Consider the following 27,443-nt stretch of genomic DNA (forward strand, 5'->3'; position numbering starts at 1 on the left):
TGTCAAATCGCCACCCAGGGGCGTCTGGCCCGTTAGCTCCATTGTGCTCCGCTGACTTTTATGCATCTGACACGAATTGGCCTCTGCTCCTGGCACGCAACTCAGTGGGCCACATTTTCAGGATCAAAGAATCTCTTCCAAGGCGTGAAATCGGATCTGAGCGCGGCGCTAAACACACATTTCAGAGGAAACGCCGAGAAAAGAGCCGCCGTCTCCGAGGTCGGATGCACTGACGCAAATTAAAACGCGTCAGGAAGCCGCTTCCCTCCCGATGCTGCTGCCACCAAACACGGCGTGGAGTGATTTTCTACTTGTTCTCTTTAAATATTGAGCTCTGCAGAACGTCGGAGACGAAGAGACACCTGCTCCACTTCCTGCATCGAACAGCCAGTCGTCAAACACCGAAACTGTTACTGAGATAACGGAGAACAACTCGTGTTAATGAGCTAACGGTTCAGATTATTGGTGTGAATGAAGGAAGAGTGTTCTGCAATCACAATGTTTACCATTTATAGATCAATATAAACGTAAGAATCAGGTGAGGGAAGGTTCTAGAGCATCAGTTCCACCGTCCTGGACTGGCGGCAGAAACGCTCCCTGAAACAGATCTGCAGAACCTGATCTGACGGCACAGATGTTCTCTGTCAACGACGCACCTGCAGACATCGTCGGCTCTGCAGGGCGGCGCTAAAATCCCAAACTGTCACGAGGCACGAGGGGAGGCGAGGCGAGAAGGGCTCGAACTGAGGAGCCTCCTCGGCTCTTCACTGCAGCAGCAGCAGCTGGACGAGGGATGATGGGATATCCGTCCACCGATCCATCCATCCATCCACCCCACCCTCCTCTTTACACTGTGCTGCATCTCTCTCTTCCGCTCTTCCTTCCAGAACTCCTCCAGATATTTTGCAGTCCTGGTTTGTGTTGAGAACATCTGGAACATCAGCATTTCAAATATATTCATCAATGGATGCAAATGAACTGATTTCATATCCATTTCCAGACATGAGGCAGTGTAAGAGTGCCGCCGCTTGGCTCTGCAGCAGATGGGGTTAAACCTGCTCGCTCCCCACCACCCCCCCACCCCCCCGGCTCCTGGCTCCCTCCCCGCCACCAAATATACACACCAACACAGCCCGGCTCCCGGAGCTTCCAAGTCGCGGGCCTGGGGAGCGAGGCGACGCCGCGCCACAAAGGGCCATCTTGCGCCTGCCCGGGCGCCCGGTCCGAGCCCCCTGGCAGCCTCCGGCCTTATCTCCAGCCCCCCTGGAGCCACGTGGGGGGGGCGGGGGGGCTGCTGGCAGCAGCGCCTGGCACCGGCCGCTGTTTGTTCTGTAACCTCTCCGGCGGAGGAACAGCCAAGCACACACACATCATTTCTCTTCTCCCGCCACGGATTAGAGCCCTGACCTGGGAGAGCGACCGCCAAGCCGCGCCGCCGCCGTGCACGTGTGTGTGTTTGCAGATAGCTGAGGAGGATGTCGGCTCTCGGAGGGGCACAGCGCCGCCAGATAAAGTCACACGCGCACGCAGAAGCCCAGGCTGAAGCCACGGCGGCGTTAAAGACGAGCCTCTCGTGACCCCGAGGAACCGCGGCGGGGATTCCGCCGGCGCCCAGACTGCACGGCTACCGCCGCAGCTGCCAAACGTCCCGCGGGCGCTGGCAGACGCCGCTGTAATAACGTGTCCCTGGTCTGCGGCTCAACACAACCCTCATGTCAGGTATGAAGAGAAGAAGAAGAAGAAGAAGAAGAAGAAGAAGAAGAAGAAGAAGAAGAAGAAGAAGAAGAAGAAGAATAAGAAGAAGAAGAAGAAGAAGAAGAAGAAGAAGAAGAAGAAGAAGAAGAAGAAGAAGAAGAAGAAGAAGAAGAAGAAGAAGAAGAAGAAGAAGAAGAAGAAGAAGAAGAAGAAGAAGAAGAAGAAGAAGAAGAAGAAGAAGAAGAAGAAGAAGAAGAAGAAGAAGAAGAAGAAGAGAAGAAGAAGAAGAAGAAGAAGAAGAAGAAGAAGAAGAAGAAGAAGAAGAAGAAGAAGAGAAGAAGAAGAAGAAGAAAGAAGAAGAAGAAGAAGAAGAAGAAGAAGAAGAAGAAGAAGAAGAAGAAGAAGAAGAAGAAGAAGAAGAAGAAGAAGAAGAAGAAGAAGAAGAAGAAGAAGAAGAAGAAGAAGAAGAAGAAGAAAGAAGAAGAAGAAGAAGAAGAAGAAGAAGAAGAAGAAGAAGAAGAAGAAGAAGAAGAAGAAGAAGAAGAAGAAGAAGAAGAAGAAGAAGAAGAAGAAGAAGAAGAAGAAGAAGAAGAAGAAGAAGAAGAAGAAGAAGAAGAGAAGAAGAAGAAGAAGAAGAAGAAGAAGAAGAAGAAGAAGAAGAAGAAGAAGAAGAAGAAGAAGAAGAAGAAGAAGAAGAAGAAGAAGAAGAAGAGGCCAGGAAGTAAACGGCGGGAAGGGATCATTCAGCCTCTGGAGTCCGCCTGGCCTCCACCGACCGCTGCAGTCGATTCAGCCAGGTGACGGACGCCTGACGCAGGTCTCAGCCGTTCTGCTGGAGGATGAATCATGGGCTGTTTTTCTGCGGGGGGGGGAGGGGGGGGGGGTGTTCAGGATTCAGCGCCTTTATTAGGTTTGAGGCCCGAGCCGTTCAGAAAACACGCGGCCTGGACGCGAGGCGTCGGGCGGCCGTCTACAGTTTCGCCCGGTTTCACTGGGAACGGAGCCGCGCTCTGAGCGCTCAGCTGGTTCGCGTTAGCAGGAATTCCTGAGAGGTTTCCAGCGGACATGAGGGGGGGGGGGCCACGGCGAAGGAATGAGAGGAAAGGTTCAAATCCTGGCAGCCTGCGAGCCGTCGGGCTCATTCAGAAGAAAAGCCGAGCGAACAGATCGAAGCTCGTCGTTATTCATATTCCAGTTTTCCATCAACGCCCTCGCTAAAAACACACACCGAGCCGCGGTGAGGATCTGGATTCCCCCCCCCCCTCCCCCGCTGCCTTTAGATCACCTGCTGCTGTCAAAACAAACTCCTGAAAACTTGAGCGCAATCTCCTCCACCTGAGCGGTGACGGCCGAGTCCAACAGCACGCTTTTAATTGGGCCTATAAACGTTTCACTGAAGTGCCACTACTTACAAGCAGGGGGGAGAGCGGGGGGCTGGGGGGGGGGGACTGACAGGAGTTTGTTGTACTTTAAGGTTCCAACATCTGCTGGTGAGACGCTGCCAGCTAACGGCGGCCTTTCCTCCCTCTTATCTCCGCCGCCCCGGTGAGCTGTCATCCATCCACATTAGCGCGGGGGGGGGGGGCAGCGCTCCCCGGGACGGGAGGAGGGAGGATGGAAGAAGGTCAGGGGTGGCGTCTTAAGCTAAACCGGCCGAGCGAAGGCGACGATAAGAGAGCGAGAGGTTTCCTTCCTGCTCTGCCGCCGCGGCTCAGATGACACCTCCACTCTGTCCCTTCACTCCTGTGCTCGGCGGCCTCCGTCGGCGATCAGGTCCCGGCCACGGCTTGATGCGGCGGCGAAGGTTTTCTGCTCTACACCTCTGACGGTGCTGCAGTTTATGACAGATACAGACTCCAGAACCACCACAGCTACGGAGTTTGAGGTCGACCATAAGTGCCGACGCCGATCCACCCCGATCCACCCCGGACCCAACAGGGGCGTCAGGGGCATCAGAATCTCATGATGGATTATTAAGATGACGGAGCAGAAACATGCAGCCATGCTGGTTTGAACTCCAGGAGCGGATGGACCAATCGGGCGCAGGTGTGTGTCTGGACCGGGGTTCTGCAGCCTTTCTGACCAAAAGAGCCGTTTCAGTGACTTTCCCTCCAGTCCAGCTGTTCTGGAGCCATAAAGAACATTTAAGCTTTAAACTGAGGCGACTGCAGCTCAGGAGGCTTCAGTCTTGGTTTTGATGAACAAACAGAAACTAGATCTAATGATGCATTCAAGAAGTTTTAGCTACAGTTCAGAACAGATCCTTTTATTACATTGAACCTACTTTTGAACCTGATTTTAACAGTTTTGTTCCTGTTTTGGAGCTTTTTTGTTGACAGTTTTGAAACTTTAGCTGTTTTAGCTATTTTACCTCTTTAAAACAGTTTTATACTTTTTTTTCCTGCCTTATTTATTTTTCTTATGTTAGAAATTGGAGACATTTCAGGTTTTTAAGCTATTTTGTCATTTTTTTCCATTCAGCTCAGAATAGAGCCTTTTATTACATTGAACCTATTTTTGAACCTGATTTTACCAGTTTTGTTCCTGTTTTGAAGCTTTTTTGTTGACAGTTTGGAAATTTTAGCTATTTTACCTTATTTAACTGTTTTGTATGCTTTTTTTCTACCATATTTAATGTTCTTATGTTAGAAATTAAAGACATTTCTGGTTTTTTTTAAGCTGTTCTATAAATCTTTTTTTGCCCATTTCTTGTGGTTTTTGCTATTTTTCCTAATTTCACGTGAACTTTGTTTGAATCCCTTTTGAACCAAGAATGACAAATCATATTATAATTTAAAAATAAGTTAAATGTTTTTTCATGTATCATGATATGAAGGCTTCATGGAGCCGCTACAGAGGGACTGAAGAGCCGCAGGTTGAACACCCCTGGTCCAGACACACTGTAGAGATGCTGCAGGCTGAACATCATGAAGGCGTCACTCCAGGCACATCTTCAGATTCCTCCCAGGAAAACTTCACAAAATAAACAAGAACAAAGTGCAACAACTCCGGCTGGTCCTGTGGAACCAAGCAAGGCGCCGCCCTGACTCCAGTCCGGTCTGAACCGGTCCGAACCGCCTCCAGTCCGGTCCGAACCGCCTCCACATCGTCACACAGCTCATCTGAAGCGCCACTCACTTGCCACCTCCAGCGACGCGTTGCGGCTGACCGCCTCGCCCAGGTAGTTGCGGGCGACGCAGACGTAGACGCCCTCGTCGGGCTTGCTCCGCCTCCCGTGCACGATCCTGAGGAAGAAGAGCGAGCCGCTGGGCAGCAGCATGCGGTGCGAGCGCGGGTCCTCGCGGTCCGTCTCCACGCGCTCGCCGTCCTTGTACCACTCCACCGTGGGCGTCGGCCGGCCCTCCGCCTTGCAGTTGAGCGTGGCCGGCTCGCCCTTCGACACGATCAGGTCGGACGGGTGCTCCACGACCCGGGGGGCGGCGTCCTCCAGCCGGGGCCGGGACCCTGCGGGGGGAAACCAGAAAAACACAGCGCCGTCAGATCTCAATCACCAGCAGCAGTTTCTTTCTTTTAAGGCGAGCGCTAAGTGGCGTCAACAGCGGTGGAGTTCAGAGAGTAATTAAAGCTGATCTGTGTTTTAAACAGGAACGCGACCGACTTTAACAGCCGGCGTTACTGAGAGTCGTTAGAGGCGTTTCAGGAGCTCATTAACGCAAAGCGATGCAAAAAAAAAAAAAAAACCCTCATTTCAAGCTCCTCGAACATAAACCGAAGGCCGGACCGACGCGGCAGCGCTCATTTGAATGCTCACACACTCTGAATGTAAAGTGGCGAGATGGCGGCGGCGGCGGCGGCGGCGTGGAGAGTAGATGCTCTTTAACGCACGGAGCTGAAAAAAATTTAAACAATCCTCCGCTTTCTCTCACATTGTGGCCGCGACACAAAACGGCGAGTGGGCGGAGAAACTGATTAAAAACACACTCAGCAGCAGCACTAACTCACGCTCTCCAGGTGGGGGGGTGGGGGGGTGGGGGGGTGGGGGGCTCCAGAACTGAAGATGGCTTCATCAGCCGGTCCAGCTGCTCGGTGCGCCCCTCTTCATTGTAATTTGACTCCTGCCTCTTCTGCTACTGGAGCAGGTCGATGCCTCCGATCCGGGGTTTTATACAGGAGATGAGGTCTGAGCTCCATCTGCACTCACTGAAAGCTGCCCCAGCGCTCGTAATTTGGCACCAGCGTCATCATTATGCTAGCTGGTGCCGCATCTGTAGCAGATTTCAGAGATGAGGTGAAGTAATTCCCAGAGGCCCCCCCTCCCCTACTCCTCCCGGTTCAATGGCGGCACAATTATGTAAGAGAAGCAATAAGACAAAGTGCAGCAGCGGCAAGGAGCGGCGAGGAGCGGCGAGGAGCGGCAAGGAGCGGCGAGGAGCGGCGAGAACATTTTCCAGACTGAGCCGTCATCCGGTGTGGTTTTCGAACCGGGCCGAGGCGACGCCGGGCCTCTGCAGCACCGCGCTCGGCGCCGCATCGTTCTGCTCACTGGAAGCTTAAACAGGCTGCATGATATCAATAATACACCACGCCGGTCAACACGCCGCTAACGCTAATGTTCCAGCAGGTAGAGACGCTTCAGTCTGAATTATTTACAGAGGGATGAAGAGAAGATGAGTCCCGATGCGACCTGCTTGGCTCGCTTCTGCTTTCAGGTGTTTGGGTTTGAGTTGCACGAGTTTGAGTTTTACGTTTGTTGCTTCTCATTAACAAAACCAATGAAGTTCTTTTTTCTCTCATTACTAATTATTGTGAAGTTAGTTTTTTTCTTTTTTAATGAACTCCAGAAAAGCTGCTATTTCCACCTCTTTCAGATGCCAGCCTCTCTACTCCTGCTCACCGGATTTAAAGCTGGCGTTCGGGTTTAATCTGCTCGGCTGATTCTGGAGTCTGGTTCAATCTGCAGGGCTTCGCCTTCACGGCCCTCCAGCGATTAAGAACAAGCAGACTTCTCCTCTCGGTGCGTCGGGATCATTAATCAAAGCTACTTAAAAACTGCTTCATATCTCAGAGAGCAGGAAGGAGTCGCAGCGCTTTAGGAACCGTTTGTACGAACGGCTTTTCGAATGGTTTTTCTTTCATTTTCTGACACATCGTCTCTTTTGTTCTATTTTTATGTTTTCTTTTCTTTTTCCAGTCGTATGAAATATGTCAGCAAAATCAACTGGACCTGAAAAAGCTGAAAACAAATGACTCCAAACAGGAAAATGAAATTCTGAGGCTGTTGTTTTCAGGTGTGTGAGCTAAAACCTAATTCAGTGGGGGAAATCAAAAAACCTGAAAAACTCAAAATGAAGCTAATGCTAGCTTACAAACTCAAAATGTTATGCATAGCATTTTTCCATTACATTGAGTTTAGCTATGTTAAGTATTATGTAAAAATTGTAGTGGGTTATTTTTTGGGGCTAAAACATTTTTCCCCACAAATTCAAAACCTTTATCAACTATTTTATTATTTAGAACTTTTAGAAGCAGGGTCAGGGTTAGGCTAACGCTAAGTCTGTCAAGCTGAGTACATTTATTTTTAAATATTAGTATTTAAATGAAGCACTGCTCCTCTGAAGACGTGTTTGTTATACAAACCGTCCCGTTAGCTGCACCACAAACAGGAGTGTGTCTGAAAACGTGCTTTATGAACAGAGAACCGACGGAACGTTGAGTTTAGCGCGGCGCTCCATTAGCTCTATTCTCAATATTTATCCGAGCCATCCGGTAATGTAAATAAAGCCGACCGGCCCGATCCAGACCCGGCTCTCTTTATGGACTGAGGGTGAAGTGGAACCTCTGGCCTGATGTGAGGTCCTCACTGCGGTTCTTCACAAGATGAACTGAACAGAAACAGCACTTTAACAAGGCCGCTCTCCCGAGGAGCGGGAAGTGAAAACCGTTGTCGTTTGGTTAAGAGCCTCTCGGCCCTCAAGGCTGCAGCTGGGTCCCGCCGTCTGAAGGCTCCCGGGAAGCTTCTGGAAGAACCCGGACGTCTGCCTGGAGGGTTCCTGGAGAGGCGGGAGCTCAGCCTCTCAGAGTCGACTCATGAATCTTCCAGTCGGCGCTCAGAGGCACGGGCGGCGTTGAAATGTACAGCGGAGGCTTTTAGAGACGGCGTCAAGCGGCGAACGCCGGCTCGTCACGCCGACAGAGGCTCCACGCTACGATCAGCTGCTCCAGCGCAGACGCACGGCATGTTTTCTGATACGACGCTTCCTTTGAGCCCAACACGCCGCCGCAGATCCGCTCGAGAGCAGCGACGGCGCCGCCACGCGGCCTCTGAGGAACCGTTAGCTCCTGTCCAGGAGGAACGCGAGCCGACGAAGCCACGGAGATCCAGCAGCGGAGGAAAGACCGTCTCCAACGCCGAGCCTTAAAAAACAATAAAAAGCAGCACTTGGAGGATTTGTGGGGGATTTATAAAAGCTTTGATCTGCTCACTTTGGAAAGTCGACTCTACAAGTTTCCACAACTCAAACAGGAAAAACTCGTAAGAACAGAAGCGGAGGAGACTGTCTGAGGTTCGGAGGCTTTACAGGCACCAGAGAAATCAGACGAGCTGACGCGACAACCGATTTGTCTTCATGAAGCTCTGGGCGATAAATTCATGACAGCATCTCCAATTTTTCCACCTGGATTCAACAAATGATCTGAAACATCTAAAGTGAGTGAACAAGAAAGTACTGCCTTCACAGGATGTTTACAGAATCCCTCAATCTTCATTTTTACGAATTCACTGATCAGACAAACGCTGGACAGGAGTCTCATTTAAGAGTCTGCTGGGTTTGAAGCGTTGTTCTCGTGTCTGGTTTTCAGTCTCGCTCAATCGTTCTCGAAGCTGCTTCCATCAGAAATGAGTGTCGGAGCATATTTCCAGCAGAGCGGAGCGCCGCTCGCTTCTGGGAGGCTTCTAATGAGTCCAGGCCTCGGCCGGCTCGGACAGGTTCCCAGGATCCTGGATCCAGGACTCTGAGGAAACAACGCTCTGACCGACGGCACCTCGTTTGTTTATGAAAAGCTTTGCGTCTTTTCTGGTTCCAGACATAATGGCGTCTCGTACCTTCTTCAATATAGAGCCAACACAAAGTTCTCGCTTATCAGCTTGATTTGAAATGTTTCATGTTTTCTTTATCGCTCGTCTTCAGTTTGCTTCTCTCCAGGGTTGTTTCAACTCATCATTTACTCTGAGTTTGAAACTTGAGGAAACCGTGTCTTTCAACATTTGATTAAACTACTGTCAGAATTTAAATGAGCAAAGGGACAGACCGAGGTGCAGCAGCTGCTAATATTGACTTTTTCTTCATTTCTAGAGAAGTGAGTTATTGAGAATAAATCGTCTATCTGTTCCACAGCTTCAGCTGTCACTTTCACTACTGCTTGATCAATCTGTTGATGGACCTGAGATCCTGAACACAACTGAGAGATACTAACTGGACTGGATTAAACGATCAGAACAGACGAACACACCGTGGTTACAGCGGATCGATCAAACCTTTCCAGAGACCTGAGATGGAATGATATTTTCACCGTCTCTTCATTCTAAAGACTCATTCTGCCGCCCGGCGTTCAGCTTCACAGTAACACGGTTAATCTGGTGTCAAACTACATTCCAAACCTGGTGAACTCCTCCTTCATCAATATCTATAGAGGGATGTGTCAAACCTTCCATATCAAAGCGCCACAGCGTCAGAATAACACGACTACAGCTGATGAGTGTGGCGTCCTGTTGCTTCAGCTTTTAATGCAAACTGATGATTTCCTTTTGTAATAATCACAGGCCTCGTTATTCCAGGAAACTAAAGCACAGCACAGTTTATTTTTAATTAATTCCACTCAGCGTGAACTTTCTCTTCTTACCTGACGAGTCCGAGCTGACAGACAAATCAGAGGAGCTCATGCGGAGAGCTCTGTATTTAGATTACAGGGAAACATCAGAACAAATGCATACAAAGAATAAATTACTGTCAAACAACTTCAAAGTCCTTCAGACTGGGAGGGAAAGAGGAGAAGGAGAGCTGGGAGGCTGTGAGGGCGACGGGGAAATAGTGGCGCACGGCAAAAAGCCAATGAGGAAAGAAAATAAAAAAACCCAGGAAGAAAACAGCCACGGGGAGCAGAAAGTCCTGCTGCAATGTCCTTTTTAGAACCGAGCAAAGTGCTGAGGCACAACGTTTCTCATCCAGGAGGAGGAACGAGTGGCTCGGCGTGTCCCTGCTGAAACAAGAGCCGAGAAGCAGAGAAGCACCGGCAAGAAGAAGGAAGAAGAAGAAGAAGAAGGAGAAGAAGAACAACATGAGCTGCAGACGCTCGAGATGGAAACAAAACACGAGGTCTCTGTTTAGAACTGGGTCCAAACAGAGAAGCAGCTCTGTTAACCCGGAAGTTCAAATCCAAAAATAATGTTTATTACCAGTAGATTCCACTTCAGTAATCTCTTCCAACGCCTCGACAAACCAAGCCACAACATTCTGATTGCTGTTCGTCCCTGATAGAGCCAAACAGCAGGACTGCTGGAAGGTAACTCGTCGTTTAGCGAAGACTTTGATCTTTTACTGCAGAAAAGAATCAAATATCACGGAGGTGAAGATCAACTTAAAAATGTTTCAAAGAGAATTGTTAAAAATAGACTCAATATTTCAGTTGGGGCTCCGACCTCGGCCTGCACTTCAAAGTTCAGGCATCTTCTGGCACTGAAGCAGTTCCAGTCCAATTACCCAGAAATAATCCGCCGCCGCCGCCGAGTCGCAGGTCGGAGGATCGACTGTCGGCTCGATTAGAGACGAGACAAACGTCGTCGACCACTTCTTCCCAAAGAGACGGCCCTTTCAGAAAGAGCTGGCCGAGAGAGGATGCAGATCTGATGTGGAAAGCAGTGAAGAGTTCACCTCGACGTAATTTCACCCGACAGGCTGTGTGCTTCAGGTGTCGGCCCGTTCCTCTGCACTCAGACAGCGCTCTGGATGGAGGCACGCTCTCACCTCTGCATCCTCCTCAGACGGCTTTTCACAGGCTCACACGCTTATTTTCCAAACACAGATGGCAGAATGATCAGATGATGGTCTGACTCATGCAACAAATCCAAGCAAGGGCGCTCATTTACAGAGCCGGGAGGAAGAAAACGCTGCTCCGCTCACAGCTGAAGTACCGGGGTCTGGGATGGAGGGACGAGACGAAACGCCGAAACAGCTCCGCTCACCGAGCCGCTCGTCTAGACGGCGTTAATAGACGTGTTCTCGTCTCAGGATGGAGAGCTTCAATCTTCAAGTAGCAGCAGTCTGACGATAGTTAGTTTGCTGTTTGAAACACATCTGCTTCGGATGAATGCTTCCTCTCCAGCCTCTCGACGCGCCACTCGTTTCAATAAGGAACCGAGAGGAAGGCAGACATCAACACTTTCCACACAACCAGCACCGAGACACAGAATTATAGACCTCTCTACCCTCCACGGTCCCATTCTGGGTATGAGAGAAGCACCTGACCATCCTGCACGACACCCGACATACTGGGTTTTGATGCACAAACAAAAGCTAGACCTTATGATTCATTCATGAAGTTTTAACTACAGTTCAGAATACAGAATTTTTTTTAACACTCAACCTATTTTTGTACCTGATTTTAACAGTTTTGTTCTTTTCAAGCTTCTTTTTTGTTGACAGTTTGGAAATTTTAGCTGTTTTAGCCATTTTATCTGTTTTTAAACAGTTGTCTTTGCTTTTTTCCTGCCATATTTAATTTTCTTATGTTAGAAATTGGAGACATTTCAGGTTTTTAAGCTATTCTGTCATTTTTTTTACCCCATATCTTCTCGTTTTTGCTATTTTTCCCAATTTTACTTCAACCTTTTTTGAATCCCTTTTGAACCACGAGTGACGAAGCATACAATAATTTAAAAATAAGTTAACTGTTTCTTCACATATCATGTCCTGAAGGCTTCATGGAGACAGAGGGATACAGAGGGACTGAAGAGCCACACGTGGCTCCAGAGCCGCAGGTTGAACACCGCTGGGTTAGACCTTCAAGAGGAAGTGAACTTGTTGAATCAAGGGAAACTTCAGTCGATCTTCTCTTCCAGAACCAACAGCATTAGAGCAGAGCGACGGTCTTTTCAAGCTGGATCTTTTATGTTGGCAAGAGGAAGTCAAGGGTAAATAAAAAACACGGATTCGTTTATTAAAAAACACAGTTGTTGATAGAACAGGAGCTCTGTGTAGAGATAGGTTCTAATCGCCTCAGTCCTGCATGTTGCTCCGTCACATTTCAATCAGAGAAGCTGCCAAACCCTGTTAGAGGCTCAGTCCAGCCCGGCCGAGACGCCTCCGACCCCCCGGAGCCCAGAGAGGCGGCCTGGATCTCTGCTGTTTACACTGATCGGCTCGGGTTTCCCTCAAACATCCTGCGACTGCGACTGAACTCCAGCGTCGGCTCTGGATTGAGCGAAGAGTCAACACACATCTTCACACCTACTTACAAAGTGACTCACAGCTGACGGATCGGCGTGGAGCACAGCCCCGGGTCGAGCCTGTCCGCCTGCATGAACGCTGAAGAAGAGTCCACATCCTCAACTTTCACCAATACCAGTCCTACTCCAGGATTGAATGTTACGGATCATTATACCATTTTTTCAATTACAAAATGTCCTAGAAGTAGATCTCAGTGAATAGTTAAGTAAAAAGAGCCAGCGGATGCACAGAAACGCAAAGAAAGTCGAGTCCAAAGTGACCAAATTCAGAAGGACTGAGATGAATCTGTGGTGACGGAGGCGGCGCCACCTCACAGCAGAGGAAGACGTCTGGCGGAATATGGCTCTGCAGGGAGCGGGACATAAAGCACGGCCGGCGCCGCGGCCCGGACAGCGTGAGCTACGCTTTTCATTTCCACGGGAAGGGCCGCGAAAATAAATCAGAGTCCCTGCAATACATCAAAAGCCGCTCCGCTCATCACTCCGCGGTGAAACGTGCTAAAGAAGAAAGATTAAACCGCACTCCGGCTTAAAAACGAAGGCTAAGCCGAGCGAACCCTCCACTCCGCACTGCAGATAGCGGCGGGCCGCTCTCGCCAGACAGAGCCGTTAATGGCCTGCTAGAGTCTTTCTGAAGTGAAACTCCGACACAAAAGCACCTGCCGGCGGTGAAGAGAGTGGATTTATCATTTTATGGCGGTGGAGGGGGGGAGGGGAGGGGGCTGCGACCGCCGGACGATGACCATCAAAGCAATTCCACCCTCTTTTCAATCGGTGGCTTTCCCCCTTCAGAACCTGTTGTTTTAAAGCTTTGTTGCTTCCTCCTCCTCCTCCTCCTCCTCCTCCTCCTCCTCCTCCTCGTCCGCCTCCTCCCCCGATTCTCAATTTGCACCAAAGCCGCTGGAATTGATTTGCAAATGTGCATTGGAAGTTAAATTGGCTGCGGTGAGGCTGGAGTGCCTTCCTCCGCCCGCGGGGACGACCCGATCCGACTCCTGCATGAGAATACAGAGCGGCGGGTCAGAAAGAGACGACGCTCTTTAATCGAGCCTGTGTTGATGAGAAGCGTCTGAAGAGGCAGGGTCGAGCCCGCTGAAGGAAACGGGTGTTTTTATTGGGACTCTCTTGGGGCGGCGAGCTGCTTCCTGTGGCGGTGAGTGGGGGGGGGGGTTCTGGAACCGCTTCTTTCTGCTCTGTTTCTTTGGGGATCATGGAAATCTGCAGGCAGGAGAGCCGCGCTCCCATCGCAGCGCCGAAAATAAGCCGTCGATCCGACTAACAACTGTGCTTCGTGCTCCCTCGGAGTGTGGCCTCTTCCCCTGGCAGAGCCGGCGAGCGAGGTTTGGCGAGATGTTTGGGCTCGCTGTCAAGGCAGAGCGGCTCTCCGTCGATACTCGGCTAACACTGCTGTCTCTTTTTGGGGTTTTTTTGGGAGCAGACAGTGGAGTGCTCGCGGACCATTTTTACACCAGAAAGTTCCTGGTGGAGAGAGACTTCTGGGAGTTCATTAAGCTTTGATTGGGTTCCAGCTCCTGGAAGCCGGCCCGTGTGGGCAGCGCCGCGTCCCTTACACATGCAGATTTCAACTCTCTTCGCTTTGACTTTGAAAAGTGCTCTCCTCCAGATTCCACACCGCCATGAATATTCAAGAACCGCATTTCGCAAGACATCAAAATATCCCCATCGATACTGCGGAGGATGAACTCCCGTATTTAAAGAGTAAAGAAGTTTGAATGCAGCTTCACAGAAGAAAAATGAATTCCAAGGACTTAAATGCAACCAGTTCAAAATCCTTCAAGGTATCACAGCGCCTGCCAAGAGTTGTCAGTTTGAGCCTGAGTAGCCCGCCAGTAACAAGCATCGATTTTCTCCACGGACTCCACCAAGGCTTTTCTCTTTTTTTGAGGGGGGGGATGGTCTTTGAATACAAGGGAAAGGCAACTGTAACTGGCGACCGGGCCTTCACTCTTCCTGCGAGTTCGCTCTAAGTGCCCCGTGTGACGAGAGCGAGAAGAGACAAGAAGAAATAGAGGAGAAAATACCCCAAGGAGGTCAGAGACAGCGGGGAGCGAAGCTTTCAGGCCACTGCTGAAAAACGTGCATATTGGCTGATTTTCTGACAGGAAAAGCTAAAGCGCTCGTGTTCGGGAGACATCAGAGTGGATGGACGGCTCTAAAGAAAACTTTCATTCACTAAATACTGCGGTTTGGGTCCAGAGTCAGGAGCCGTCTGAGACGGCCGGTACTCTTATTTCCTGTGTTGTTTAAGTTTAATGAAGGGTAATCTAACAGAGGGTGAACACTGACTCTGCTGGAAGAGGAAAACAGGGAGGCTCAACACTTTCATTCAGCAGAAGCGAAACAAGGAGTAAACAGCGTGAGATTTATGGATAAGACCACGGAGAAATGCTCGGCTCTTCACCAATCCAAAGGTCCAACTGCTGACGGTGCCGGTATCTAGAGCCGACACAGGTGTTAGTCTGTCTTTAATGTTGTGTTCTTTAGTGTTTCTATGTAAGACCTGAGGAGAACGGGGTGGATGGACGGCTCCACGAAACACTCTCATCAACGGAGGCTGGGCAGAACTCATGTCGGAGGCAGGATTTCTCATCTTCAGTGGATTTATTTGTCCAACAGAGAAAGCACATAGACCTGTCTGTCACCTCAGTATGAGGATGTGTTGAAAATGTGACGCAGCCAGCATGTAAATACGTCTCATCTTACAGCGAGCGGCGGCCCGGTTATTTATCATCACTAATTATGACTCCATTAGCGTCCGCTGGCGAGCGCGCTGTGTATTTACTTCTGTCAGGGGAGGAAATCCTGAAGTGGGGGGACGTCTGGACGGATACCCGACCGTCTGCGGGCGGCCAAACACAGCTGTGGGGGAAACGCCACCGGCTTCCTGTCCCACGGCGGCGTGGTTCCAGATTAGCTCCGATTAGCTCTGGAACCACTTCCACACACTATCTGCACCTATCTGTCCACCCTGCAGGTCGCATGAGGGGAGGGGAGGGTCGAGACGGGGGACTTCCTGGACCGGGTCCAGAACTCAGAGCAACAACAATCCAGAGATAGAGCTTAAAAAAAAACCCTCTCAGGGCTGTTTTTATGTCTTTTATTGACTGATAGCATATTGCAGCTGACAAGTAAGGTCATTTCCATTCAGCTCAGGATAATCTGCACGCGGAGACCTATAATTTGTGGTTTGACAATGACTGATGAAACTATTCAGCTCCCCGATACAAAGCGGGCTTGGTTTCTTCCAGCTGAGTGATTAGGTACAGTGAGCCGGAGCTAAATATAAAGTTTCATTGATCAGCAGTCACGATGATCCACTGCTCGGCATTGTGAGGAGAACAGATTATTATGGAAGCGCGCTCTCATTATACATGAAAGACTGACAACGTGCAAGCCCAGTCATCAGAGATTGCTTATTTATGAGCGGAATAACGTTAGCATGAAAGTCGATAAATGCGCGAAGATATTTCAGGGAACGTTGTAATTAAATCTCAGGGTTCAGGAACTGATGAGCAGCTCCGTTCAAACGCAGCTGTTAAATCCTGCCAGCGATTCTTGACACAAGCTGGATTTAACGAGATAAGAGAAGACGCTCCAGTGACCTCTGGGAGCGAGTCCGGCTCCCTCCCCTCCGACAGGACGGGCTGTCAATCAGCCGCCGCTGCAGAGACGGCGAGCTGAACGCTTCCTGTCACGGTCTGAGCATCACTAAACAGCAGGTACCAGAGGTACCAAACACAAAATGAAACAATGATGGAACCGTGTGAAAAAAGTCCTCCTGCTGTTCGACTGGTCGGATGTGAACAGCTGGCGGTCAACCATTAGCAAGGCAGTGGAATTCTTGAACTATGGAGGACTGAACGCGTCGTCGGGGACCGCTGCAGTTCACTCTGAGGCGTCGTCTTTCACCCGGTCATGAACTGACCGCATGGCTCTCTTGGTACTATGGGGGACGTCTGCAAAGGAGCTGAATCAGCCGAACTGAAGGCCGACTGAAGGGTTTTGAAGGGTTTTGTGTTTTTGTTTGCGTTGTGGGGGGAGTTTTCCAGGTACATTGTTGATTTTGGAGCTTTGCGTTGTGGGGGGAGTCTACCACACACGGCTGAAGGCTGCTCGCCTTTTCTGATATTTCCTGTCAGTTTTCCACCTGACAGCTTTGTTCAAAGCACATTATTTGACATGAAAAGTTCAGCAAACTGTATTTTGTACTACGCTGTTTGGATAATTCTGTTTTCGAAAAGATTCAACACTTTTTTTTCCATTAAAACACTTAGCAGGCCCGGCGTTTTGGGGAGACTGTTAGTTGCTGTACTAATATTTATTCACTCTGCTTGCTGTTGTTTCCCTCTTGTGATTTTCATGAAAATAATCTGAGGTTTCATAAACGCTGAAAGCACAGCAGAACGCCACGTGCACTGCTTTTTCTGAAGGTTTGTCTTCCCTGTGGAGGACAAAACCGACGACTGCTCTGATTTCCTGTCTGGCTTCTTTGAGGCTGACTGCAATGCATTGAATGCATCTTTTAAAGCATATAGCCACTTATGGGAATTGCTTTCATGACGCCGAGCAGCATCATGAAATGAGAGATGAATCATGAAGATCACACCTCCAGCCCTGCTCGCTACCTGCCGTCCATTTATAATGTTTTGTGAGGCCGTAATGACTTGGAGATTGTGTTTATACTCGACTACGGCACCTGTGTGGGAGTCCATCTGGCTAAACATCTGGGACTTCCTGCACGGAGATGTATTATTTAACGGCGGGGATGAATTATGGACTGCTGCACACCTCTGCTCGTGTATTTCAGTCCTAATTAAAATGAAATACTGGCCCATTCTGAGCATCGGATCATAGACGCATCCTGTATATAGGCTCCCCGGAGGGAAATAATCCATATCTATACATGCTCCGTCTCTGTTCTCCGCCCAGACAGAAGGCTCGGCTCGAGGCGGGCGGAGGATAATGAAGACGGGCAAACGGACAGTTTCTGCACATTGGGACGCTTCAATCCTTCCCCTGCGCCGGAGAGGAGAACAGCCTGAGCAGCGGCCGTCCGGTTAGCGGCTGGACCATCCTGCTCCGTGCTGAGAGGCCTGAAACTGCTGGAACTAATGTGGGGGGGGGGGGGGGCATCTGTCTGCAGCCCGAGGTGCCGGGCCGGGCTGGCGTTGTGTCGGGGGGGGGGGGGGGGGGGGGGGGGGGGGGGGGGGGGGTTCAGAGCTGACCCGACCCGTCAGCCCTGCTAAACAGGGGCCCGGATCGCCGCCGCTCCGCGGATGTTTCCCTCTGCAGCGGGAATTTACCGACATGACCGACTTCAGAGAGCAGAGAGGCGGTTTTCTCCTCCGCCGGCCGCAGCTGAGCGAACAAATGACGTTAATAATGCATCATGGGGCCTCGTCAAACCGCTGTGATGAATATTTGGGGCTGTGAAAACTCTATTATCTCGGGGAAACATAATGAGCGGCTGTTTACTGACGAGAACACAGAAATCCACTGTTTGTTTGAGGAGGGCTTCTTTCCCCCCATTACTTATTTCTAATTTCTATATTTAGTCGCATTTAAAGGAGAGAGAGCGCAGAATATGGCGGAGACAGAAAACCTAAGCTTCAAACAGCAATTTCAGAGCGTGATTAGCGCTGCAGACGCCGGGATGACAGGAAGAGGACGTTTAGCTTCCCGGCCTCCCGCCTCAGAGCTATTTTTTCACTCGGCACAAATTAGGTTCCTCTTGTACCTTCGGTGTTCCTTCCCTCCGTTCTGACAGGAAGCACACGGCGGCTCGTTTCAGCGGATCATCCTCGAAGCGATCGACAGCGCGATTGATCTGCGGGGAGCAGATGGGCGGCAGGTGGGGGGCGGGCGGAGGACGGTGCGCTCAGTCCCTGTTTGTTCTCTAAAATGACTACAAAGGTTTCGGCAGGTCTTTTTTTCTCTCGCCGCAGACGGGTTTGTCAATACGCCAACGAGGGTGAAACCAGCCCGAGCTGCTGAGATGAGCCGGCTGGCTAACCGGTTGACTGGCTAACCGGTTGACTGGCTAACCGGTTGACTGGCTAACCGGTTGACTGGCTAACCGGTTGAGATGATGGTTGATCCCTGGATCGGGTCAGTTCCTGTAAGTGTGACCGCCATTATGTCCATTTCTTCTCAGGAATGGATAACTCGTCTCGGCTCGAGTCCAATGCTCGCTCCGGGCCGCCATCTTGGAATGTGAGCGTCTCCAGAACGACCAGAAGTAGAGCGGGATAAAAGGTGGCCGAGGAATTGTTTTAATTCTGCCTTAAGGTGACAATAAACCAGCCAACTGAGTTCAGTTAGGAAATTAAAAGTGTGGCTGATGAAGCCAGACAGCGGATGCAAAAACCCCAGAAAACAGAAAAGTTCCTAATTAAAAATGCCAAAATGAGACCGTCTTTGAGAGACTCTCAAAGCATTGAGAGGAGACTGGAAGCTCCTGGTCCAGAGACGTCAGCTCGCACTATGAGGGACGACGTCCCTGATTTACAAACCGGTTCTCAGATGTTTACAAGCATGAAACTTCAAACTAAAACCATTTCTGTCCACATGAAGCTGCAGGACAGAAGTTGGATGATTCAGCAGCTCTCCGAAAAATAAATCACTGTCAGGAACAATCTGAGTTTCCTTCCACCAACAGCTGCTGACAGTTTTCTGGATATTTGATTCCCTGAATCTCAGAAGAAATCTGTAACGGAAAAAGGAAAACTGGAAATAACGACTTGATTTTGGGGATAATAAGTCTCAAATATGTTTGATTAGAAATTCATCTCTCAGTCTGTTCAGGCAGTGATCGGGGCAGCCCGGCCGCCGTTCAGGGACGTTCACCGGCACGGCGTCGGGAGGAGCAGGAGGCCAACTGTTGAAAGACTCACATTACTGACCAAACAGGTGTGAAACGTGAGCTGGCCTTCAAAATAAAAGCACTTGTTATCCTCCTTCATATCTGTCAGACTGCTCTCTTTAATCTGCAGTCTGACACATTTAAATGCAAATTCAGCCCAAAGAAAGACAGAGCGAGGACTAAAAACAGCACAAGGCGTGTTTTTTTTTCTCTCTCTCTTTCTTTCAGAGTCACAGTGTGTTTTGCTAAAGTGAGAATAAGCAGCTTTAATCCGGGCCCCGTCGTCCCGGAGGAGCATCTGGAGTCGGTGAAGGAGCTCGTTCACAGATGCTGAGTTCATATGCTCGGGGTTCACAGCCAATGTTTACAGCCTTGTAAAAGAAGGAGCCTGAGCGGCGGGGCCGGGCCCGGAGACGCCGCCTGTCACAAGCTATATCATCCCGCCGCTTCCAGAGGAGGAAAGAGAGAAGGAATCGCTTCAGAGCATCACGGCCTGCTGCTCCTGAGCGAGGAGCGAAAAGACGAAGGTGCCTGCAGCCAGCTGGTGCCAATCGGAGGCAGCGGGCAGGTTTTCAACGTCCTGGAGGCGCCGAGGACGAGCCGCGCCGCCCGGAAGGCGGGAATTAAAGCCTCTGCCAGCGAGAAGCTCTTTGAATACAGGCGAGCAATTAAACCAGAAAAGGCAGCGTCCCGCTTCGCTCCCGGATCAGAGACTCAGAGGATGAAGAGTCGGGCCTTCGACATCTTCATCACTCTGACGCACAACAGAGGAAGGGACTTTAACCCACAACCACAGGGGTGGGGCGGAGGAAGCAGAGGGGCGGTGCTTTGGAAGTAAAGAGGTGGAGCTTCAGACACAAAGGGGCGGGGCTTCAGAGGTGCTGGTCCACCAACCTCCTTGTCACTGATCAGCTACGCATGATTCCACAATTGTTTTTTAAGAGATGTGTCATAAGAAGAATGGAATCAGAACAGAAAGTCAGGGCCTGGAGTTACTCTGACTTTTTATCTCACTTTAAGTTTATTTCAACGTAATTATCAGAGTAAAACCATTAAACTGACGCTGGATGTTCTTCTACTTCCGCTGCTGACGGCTGCTCACTAACTGCTCCCAGTATCACAAGAGTAACAAGAGTACAAGAGTAACGCGACCAAAATACTATTGATACTCAGTTAACATGAAACTCATGTTCTTCCTCTGAGGACGGCTGCAGTAGAACCATGTCAGTGAGGAGAAGACCATCATTTATTACTCATTAAAAATGTAAATATTATCCTACAGTTAAAAAAAAGAGAAAATTAACAAAATCCATCTACTGCTCATTTTATCCAATATATAAAAGTGGAACCAGAAACACAGGAGTTACTGAGCAGAAGAACTTTCTCCACTAATGAAGTCAGATGTTGGTTTAATGATTCCTGAACCCTGGAACCCGCACTGCTCCGTCCTTAACAAACCTCTGGATGCCAAAAACTCCTCAGTGTTGATGCATGTTCCTCCAGAGGGGAGAGGAGTCGCGGTACCGGCAGCGTCCCGCTGCTGCAGATGATCCACCTAATGGCGGTGATAATGGAGATAAACGAGCGGCTCCAGGCTGCAGCCAGCGGGGAGCAGATGCTGGTGCGGGTCCGGGGGTCCCCCGGGTGGGCCGGCGGGGTGAAGCTGCATCTGGGCCTGAGTGGCCTTTTAAAATGACATCATGCAGCAGGACCACGGCGCTCCGGTGCGTAAATCCTCACATGACGGGCTGACATTGGAACTTTCCACGAGTGAAATGCATTTCTTGAAACGGCTCCAGTGGAATGAGGGTAAGAACTGCAGCCCAGCATCGAGCCAACTCAAACTTACCGTATGCCAAAGTTGTGAGCTCGTGTAAAACCAGTAACGGGAGCAGAGCCAGGCGGTACTCCATCATACGTGCGGGCTTCTCCGAGGCGCGGACGGTTCGAGGGACGCAGCAGCGGCAGCGACGGTAAATCCAGCCTAAGACCCGGCGGCAGCGTCCAGCTCCACAGGCAGCATCTCCGCCGCCGCGCGGATCGAAGCCCGCAGGAGGAGCCGCAGGTGAGGCGGAGGACGGAACCCGAGCAGAGGCGCTTCCGAGCGGCGTCCGAGCGGCTCCGCGTCCCGCGGCGCGCACGAGCAGAGAGGGAAAAGTCCTCTTCCCCACTTTGTTGCTCCCCGGACGGTCGGCGTCCTCCGCTGCTGCGCTCTGCGCGCTGCGCTCTGGCTCTCTGGCTCTCCGCTCTGCTGCTGCAGCCTCCAGCACGGCGCGCGGCGCACGGAGCCGGAGCGCGGCGGCGGCGCGCGGCGCGCAGTCAAGACGCACGCGACCACGAGAACTGCTTCCGTCCGAGCTGTCAGAAGAAAAGCGTCTGGACCCCCCCCCCCCCCCCCCCCCCCCCCCCCCCCCCCCCCCCCGTTACAGCTTAACACACGAGACCGTCTGGAAACGGCGCAAATTCAGTCCTCTGTGTTTATACTGAGAGATCTGGGCGATGGCAGTTCTGTTTTTAACCAGAAAATGTGAAAAAACTCTCATTCTGGTTTCTCTCTTGATTTGATGTTTAATTGAGATGATCAGTAAACAGCTTTCATGTCTTTATTTACACACTGGACGCTTCTCTCTTCAAATCTCTTCAATAAATCTCTTTTTATGAAATTCATTCAGATTGAATTGGTTTTCATTGTTCCATCACACTAATAAAAACAAAATAAACCATCTTTTACCCCATGAATATGACGCAGCATTGGGTATTTTATTGATATCAAGTTTATTTTTCTCCATTCTTCCAGCTCATAAACACTGTTTTTCCTTAAAATGTTTCATTTCGAGTGAAAGTCACTTGGTTAAAACCCTCTGATTCGTTTCAGTTTTTTCTATTCTGCATGTTGTGAATTGGGGTTTTATGTTGAAATCCTTCACTTCCGGTTTAATCTGCCCTCACTTTGTGTAATTTAACCATCACCAGGGCTCCCTTAAAGGGCCAGTGCCCCAAATAATCTGACAAACAGGAGAAAGACTGTTAAATTGATTCAGCTGTAATCTGCTGATGTAGAAATAATCCTAATAATAATCCTGATGTCGCTCAGATTACAGAAAACCCACACGGCGCTGCTCTGCTGGGATGAGTCTGTCACTGCATGTCGGGGTCAGAGTTCACTCATTTTTTGATGTTGGAATTGAGGATTTAGAGATGATAATTACCTGAAAGATTAAAATCACTTGACAAAGACAAGTTAAAATCAGACGGATGCTGGTTCTACCTTTAGAGAGGTGAGGTGAATGTAATCCAGGTTTAATCCAGGTTTAATCCAGGATGCTTCAGTGCTTCCTCTCTCCGGCCTGCTAAGTTTTGATGAGCGTTTCATTATCAGGTTTTCTGCAAAGCTTCATGAATATTTTCATGATCCTTTATGTTCAGGTGAGACGGTGAAAAGGAAAAGCTGCTTCACTGCAGTGGACATATTAAATATTCATGTTTAAAGAGAAGAAATGTTGGTTGAGAGAAGTGAAATCCTCTGGATTTAGAGGAACGAGGACAGACTGAGGTCTGAGTTCTCTCTGTAGGTTCAGTGAAAAGACGTTAGTCAGAAATATCACGAAGACTCCAACTTTTTCTTGCTCATCCTGTCTTTGAATAAATATCTAACTTTGTTTTTTCTTCCGCAGCGTCTGAACGATCACGACCATCAGGAGCAGCTTCTGCTTTTCAAAGAAACCTTCAAAACAGTCAGTTAACAGAAGTAAAATGAGAATAATTGAGGTTTTTCATTTTTTTCATCACAGGGTTTTCTCAGTGTCCCTGACTGAATCTTCCTCTGATAAAATATGAAGAAATCTGATGTTTAATCACCGTGATGAGACACAGTTGGCCTGATTTGCTGTAAAATGTGCAAATATAACTGCGGATGTCAACGAGCTGGAAACCAGCAAATGATTATTTATGAAAAGTGTGTAAAGAATCAGGAGACGTGTTGAAACGAGACGATTCTTCCTGTAAATGCAGAACAAGTGAAACCAGCTCCAGTCATTCAGGAGAGGAAATCAATGATGGTGAATTCAGACTCATGCTAGTAGATGCTAGCAGATGCTAACAGATGCTAACGCCGCCTCCCCTCCGATCACCTGACAAACCGCTGTAAAGATTCTAATTGAATCAATCTGGAGGGAACTCATGTTTCCACTGAAGTCTCCGTCTTCATCGTGGTGCGAATGTCAGCGTTGATCTCGGCGCCGTCATCTCCGCTGTAAATGACGCCGGCGGTCGCATGGATCCAAATGCTAATGCGTCGTCCATGTGGGGGAACTCTGATCGCTGCGCCGCCGCTGTGTTTACAAATCAGGCCGTGGAAACGACTCGGGCGCCGCGAGACGCCGGCGCCGCGGACAAATGTCACTTCTCATCCTGCCGCCGGCCTCGCCGGCCGCTGATGGGAAGAGAAAAGCAATATTCCGCGTGGCGGCGGACGGAATGAGGCTCCGCACAGAATCCAGCCGCCCGGCAATGAGGGCTGATTGGCTGGAGTGCCGTTGAGCAGAATAAATACCGGGGGTCAGGCAGACCTGGTAAACACGCCGCTCTTGACATTTACAGAAAATGCATTGGACGGCGGCGAGCATCCAGAATAATTCCACGGCGGCCTCCATGTTTTCTGGGTTCGGGGGACTGAAACACCCCGGATAGTCCTTCATGTTTTATGCATGTACATGTTTAATTTAATTGCAGAAACTGATTAATTGAGCGGCGCTCTGTGATTGAATAAAACATGATGAGGCCCTCCGCTAAACGCATTTCCGCTCGCCTGTGACTGATGCCGCTACTTCGCCGCCTTCGTCAAACGTTTGGCGTGGCTGTCAGCGGAATCAAGCACTCCATGAATTTAGACTAATTATCCACATTAGGCGGCGAATCACAAAGACGGGCCATCAGCGAGGGCCGGCGCCGCGCCGCTCGCTCGCAGCTGAGCCGTTCATCACACAAAGGAGCTGCGCCAATCACATGACGGCATTGTAGACGCCCTGCGGGGGGATGGGGGGGGGCAAGGTGTGTGCCGTTTCTTCATGGATTCACGTTTGATTTGGGATTAAAGAGAAGCTTCCTGTTTCTGCTTTAATAATGGAGTGACGTTTGCAGCATCCAGGTGATCAGCGAGGTTCCCACGCTCCAGATCCGACCAATCAGGCGAGTCCTTCAACTTCACGTCCAACTGGAGGTAAAAGCTAAAAACAACTAATCAGGACTGAAGGAAGAAAGGGAAAACGCCGTCCACCGAAAGAGAAACAGCACTGGTATTTCATCATATTATCACATGTTGAAGTGGCTTATTAAACAGAGAGGATTTTGGGAAACTTTGATTTTCTGTCAAAAAATGGCAAATTAAACGACTGAAAACAACAAAAAGTTCAAGGTTATAAAATGGAGGAGTGTCAGGGTGTGTCAGGGTGTGTCGGGATGGAGCTGCTGGAGCAGAACGGTGTTTCAATACAGTAACGGCTCCTTTCTACATGTCTGAATAGAAGCAAACAGAACTTCTCTGGTTGATCCTGATAATAGATGCAGTGAAAGAAGCAGTGAATGAAGTATTAATAGCTTTACTGTAACTCACTGCAATCAGTCACTTTGTTTGTTTTTCTGATCAGTGAGTCTGAAATAACTTCAACTGAGAACAGCTGCAGAATTCAGAAAATGCATGAAATGCAGGAGAAAAGTCGACTGCAGTGAGTCCACATGTTAAAAATGCAACAATAACAACAATAAATGTGCATAATATGAGCTCCACAGGAAGGAAGTTCAACTTTAACACACCCAGCTTCGTGCTGTGTGTGTGTGTGTGTGTGGGTGTGTGTGTGTGTGTGTGTGTGGGAGAGTAAAAGCCTTCAAATAAACTAATGCCTCTGAGTGAATTGGAACCATGACGTATGCCTGACCTCTGCGTTGCGCTCATTCCTTTCGCCGCCACTACAAGCAATTTCATTATTCGGCCGGTTTGGAGGCTGATTGAATGCCTTCATAAAGAGAAGGAGGGAATCAAGTGTCCTCTCCGCCCGCTCGAATCAGGCTTCGTTTGTGAAAGAGAAGCAAATGAGCGGCTCAGGAGGCACGTTTCACTCTGCCGACGGACTCGGAGGGAGGAGAAGGGTTATTAATTTAAGATGAGCCTGTCCTCATTCTCTGCTGCCGCGGAGGCGAGGACGCTCCAGCGTTTCAGGAAGATCATCGGCTCGGAGGAGCAACGATCCCCACAAAGACACAGGACAAGGAACTGACGCCACGGCGGGACACGTCCAGCCTTTAAGGAGACTTCTCGTCCACTAAAGCTGATCTAGACTCTGAGGACGATAGATTGAGCAACAACACCGGGCTGATATGCTAATAGATTCATGTGCAACATGAAACGTGGCTGAATCTGTTTCAGACACATCCAGGACGTTCCAGGCCTTTCACCTCTGAGATCAAGATAGACGAGAGGAGAGAGAGGAATTCTGGACAGAGAGACGGGAGAACACCCAGGAAGCGAGCGGAGGTCACGTGACCCGTCACCACCCAGCGATCGGTGGCGTTTCCTCTGAAATGAGCAGCTTGGCGAGAATGGAGCCAAAGATCCTGCGCAGAAATCAGCAGGTTGTGAGAAGAAGAGCGCTCACCAGGAGGGATATGGATGAGGAGTCAAATCTCACTGTAAAATACAAAAAAACTCAAGTCTCCAAACAACAAAGGACGTCCTGTTCTGCACAAGCGGCGTTCTGTCGGACCAGCTTCCCCTCTCCCTGGCCTGAACTCGGTCCGCGGCGGCGATGGCAGCGCTGATACGACTGGGAGGAGGCCAGAGCTCATTCTGCACGCTCACAATTAAAGCTAATGAAGCCGAGGAGGGGAAACCATAAGCAAACAGAGAAAGCACCACAAGTATGCTGCTGATGACAGAGATTAGCCTTTCAAATGCCCCAAGAAAGCCCAAGAAACCCAGCGCTGCTTCCTGGAGGCTGACGGAGACTTTACCCCTCTGCAAGCAGAAAATCTCACTTTACGCAGACAAAATCAGCTTTATACCGACGATCAAACGCGCTCTCAGCTGAACGTCTCCTAAACTTCCTGTTCTGTCCCATCAGGCTCACACAGCTCAGAGAGAAATCTTCGCCTTGATGAGAAATGGACTCTTCTTCATCTCCATTCACTCCGGCTCATTCGACTTCTCGTCCCGACTGTTCGCTAAACGTCTGATTAACTCTCAATAAAATAGGAGATTTAAAAATCAGTAGGGATGTCCCGATACAGATTTTTTGACTTCCGATCCGATCCGATTTTTTTAGTGATGTGTTTTGCCGATACCAACCCGATCCGATCCGATACCTTCATTCACAGAGCATTAAAAATAATTCAGCAGTATCAAAATTACAGATAAATTTTATTTTGCTTGATAAAGAACAATGCAACAAAATCTCATAATAAAAAAAAAATGGTTTCAAACCATGTCTGCAGAATACTTCAACTTCAAAAGTCATAAAACTAAAACCTTCCTTTTACACAAAAATAGATTGTCAGAAATGGAAAAATAAATAACCCAGTAGCTAGCTGAGCTTAATATTCAATGCAAAAATAAAATAGTTTCTCTTTTTTCCAGTGCTGATGCTGAATTTCACTCAAAAGGTTTTACAGTCATAAGAAGAACATAGGGAGCAAAACAAGTGAGAACTCATTTGAGCAGTAACTGTAAACGTCTACACTTTAAAATGTAGTTGTACAAATGCACAGATTCATGCATTAAGAAAAAGAAAATTAGCCTTTTTATCCTCTTTAAAAGTGCTGGTGCTCAACTTGCACACAAATACTGAAAAAAAAGTGCAGAATGCAGCGAGTAAAACAATACTTTTGAACAAACTGTAAACCCTGTCTTACATTCTGTTAGGGTGAACAGGGCTTAGTTTAGCTGTCTAACCATCAATAATGAGGTGAAAGTTTTTCTTAATGAAGACAAGCTTCTCTGTCAAGTCTGCCGATAAACGGTTTCGCTTCTCATCCAGAACATTTGAAGTAGCACTGAAAAGTCTCTCACTGTCCACACTTGTGCAAGGGGCAGAGAGGAACTTGGTGGCAACAGCAGCCAGAGAGGGTTTTTGTGTAGCATGTGCCCTCCAGTATTCCAGTGGACTGACAGACCTGGGGATGGTTTGCTCAGAGAAATAGCTGTGCACTTCAGTGACAACTGAAGATGAAGTGGCACCTCTGGTTTCAACCTCACTTTCTTCCAAAATTTCATCAAACACGCTTCCCAGTTTGTTGCTTCCCTCCTCTGGTCTTGCACGTGGGGCTGGACTCGCTGGCTCACTGCTGACTTTGCAGACCTTCTCCACATTCTCCAGGAGTGAGGCTTTGGCACTTTTCAGGTTGGCTGCACTT

At 49.3% G+C, this 27,443-nt stretch overlaps 1 protein-coding gene across 5 annotated transcripts in view; it reads right to left on the reverse strand.

Moving 5' to 3' along the window:
• robo3 (roundabout, axon guidance receptor, homolog 3 (Drosophila)) overlaps nucleotides 1-21,292 on the reverse strand; it is a 79,014-nt gene extending 57,722 nt beyond the window's left edge. For all 5 annotated transcript variants that reach the window (XM_030100901.1, XM_030100900.1, XM_030100898.1 and 2 more), the window contains exons 1-2: nucleotides 20,890-21,292; nucleotides 4,834-5,160 (exon numbers count right to left, since the gene is read on the reverse strand). In XM_030100901.1, the coding sequence (XP_029956761.1) occupies nucleotides 4,834-5,160; nucleotides 20,890-20,956 (394 nt within the window). In that variant the 5' untranslated portion in view covers nucleotides 20,957-21,292. The remainder of the gene's footprint in view (nucleotides 1-4,833; nucleotides 5,161-20,889) is intronic.
• Nucleotides 21,293-27,443: the final 6,151 nt, after the last annotated feature.

This window comes from Salarias fasciatus, chromosome 10 (assembly GCF_902148845.1).
Source record: "Salarias fasciatus chromosome 10, fSalaFa1.1, whole genome shotgun sequence".
Classification (NCBI taxonomy): domain Eukaryota; kingdom Metazoa; phylum Chordata; class Actinopteri; order Blenniiformes; family Blenniidae; genus Salarias; species Salarias fasciatus.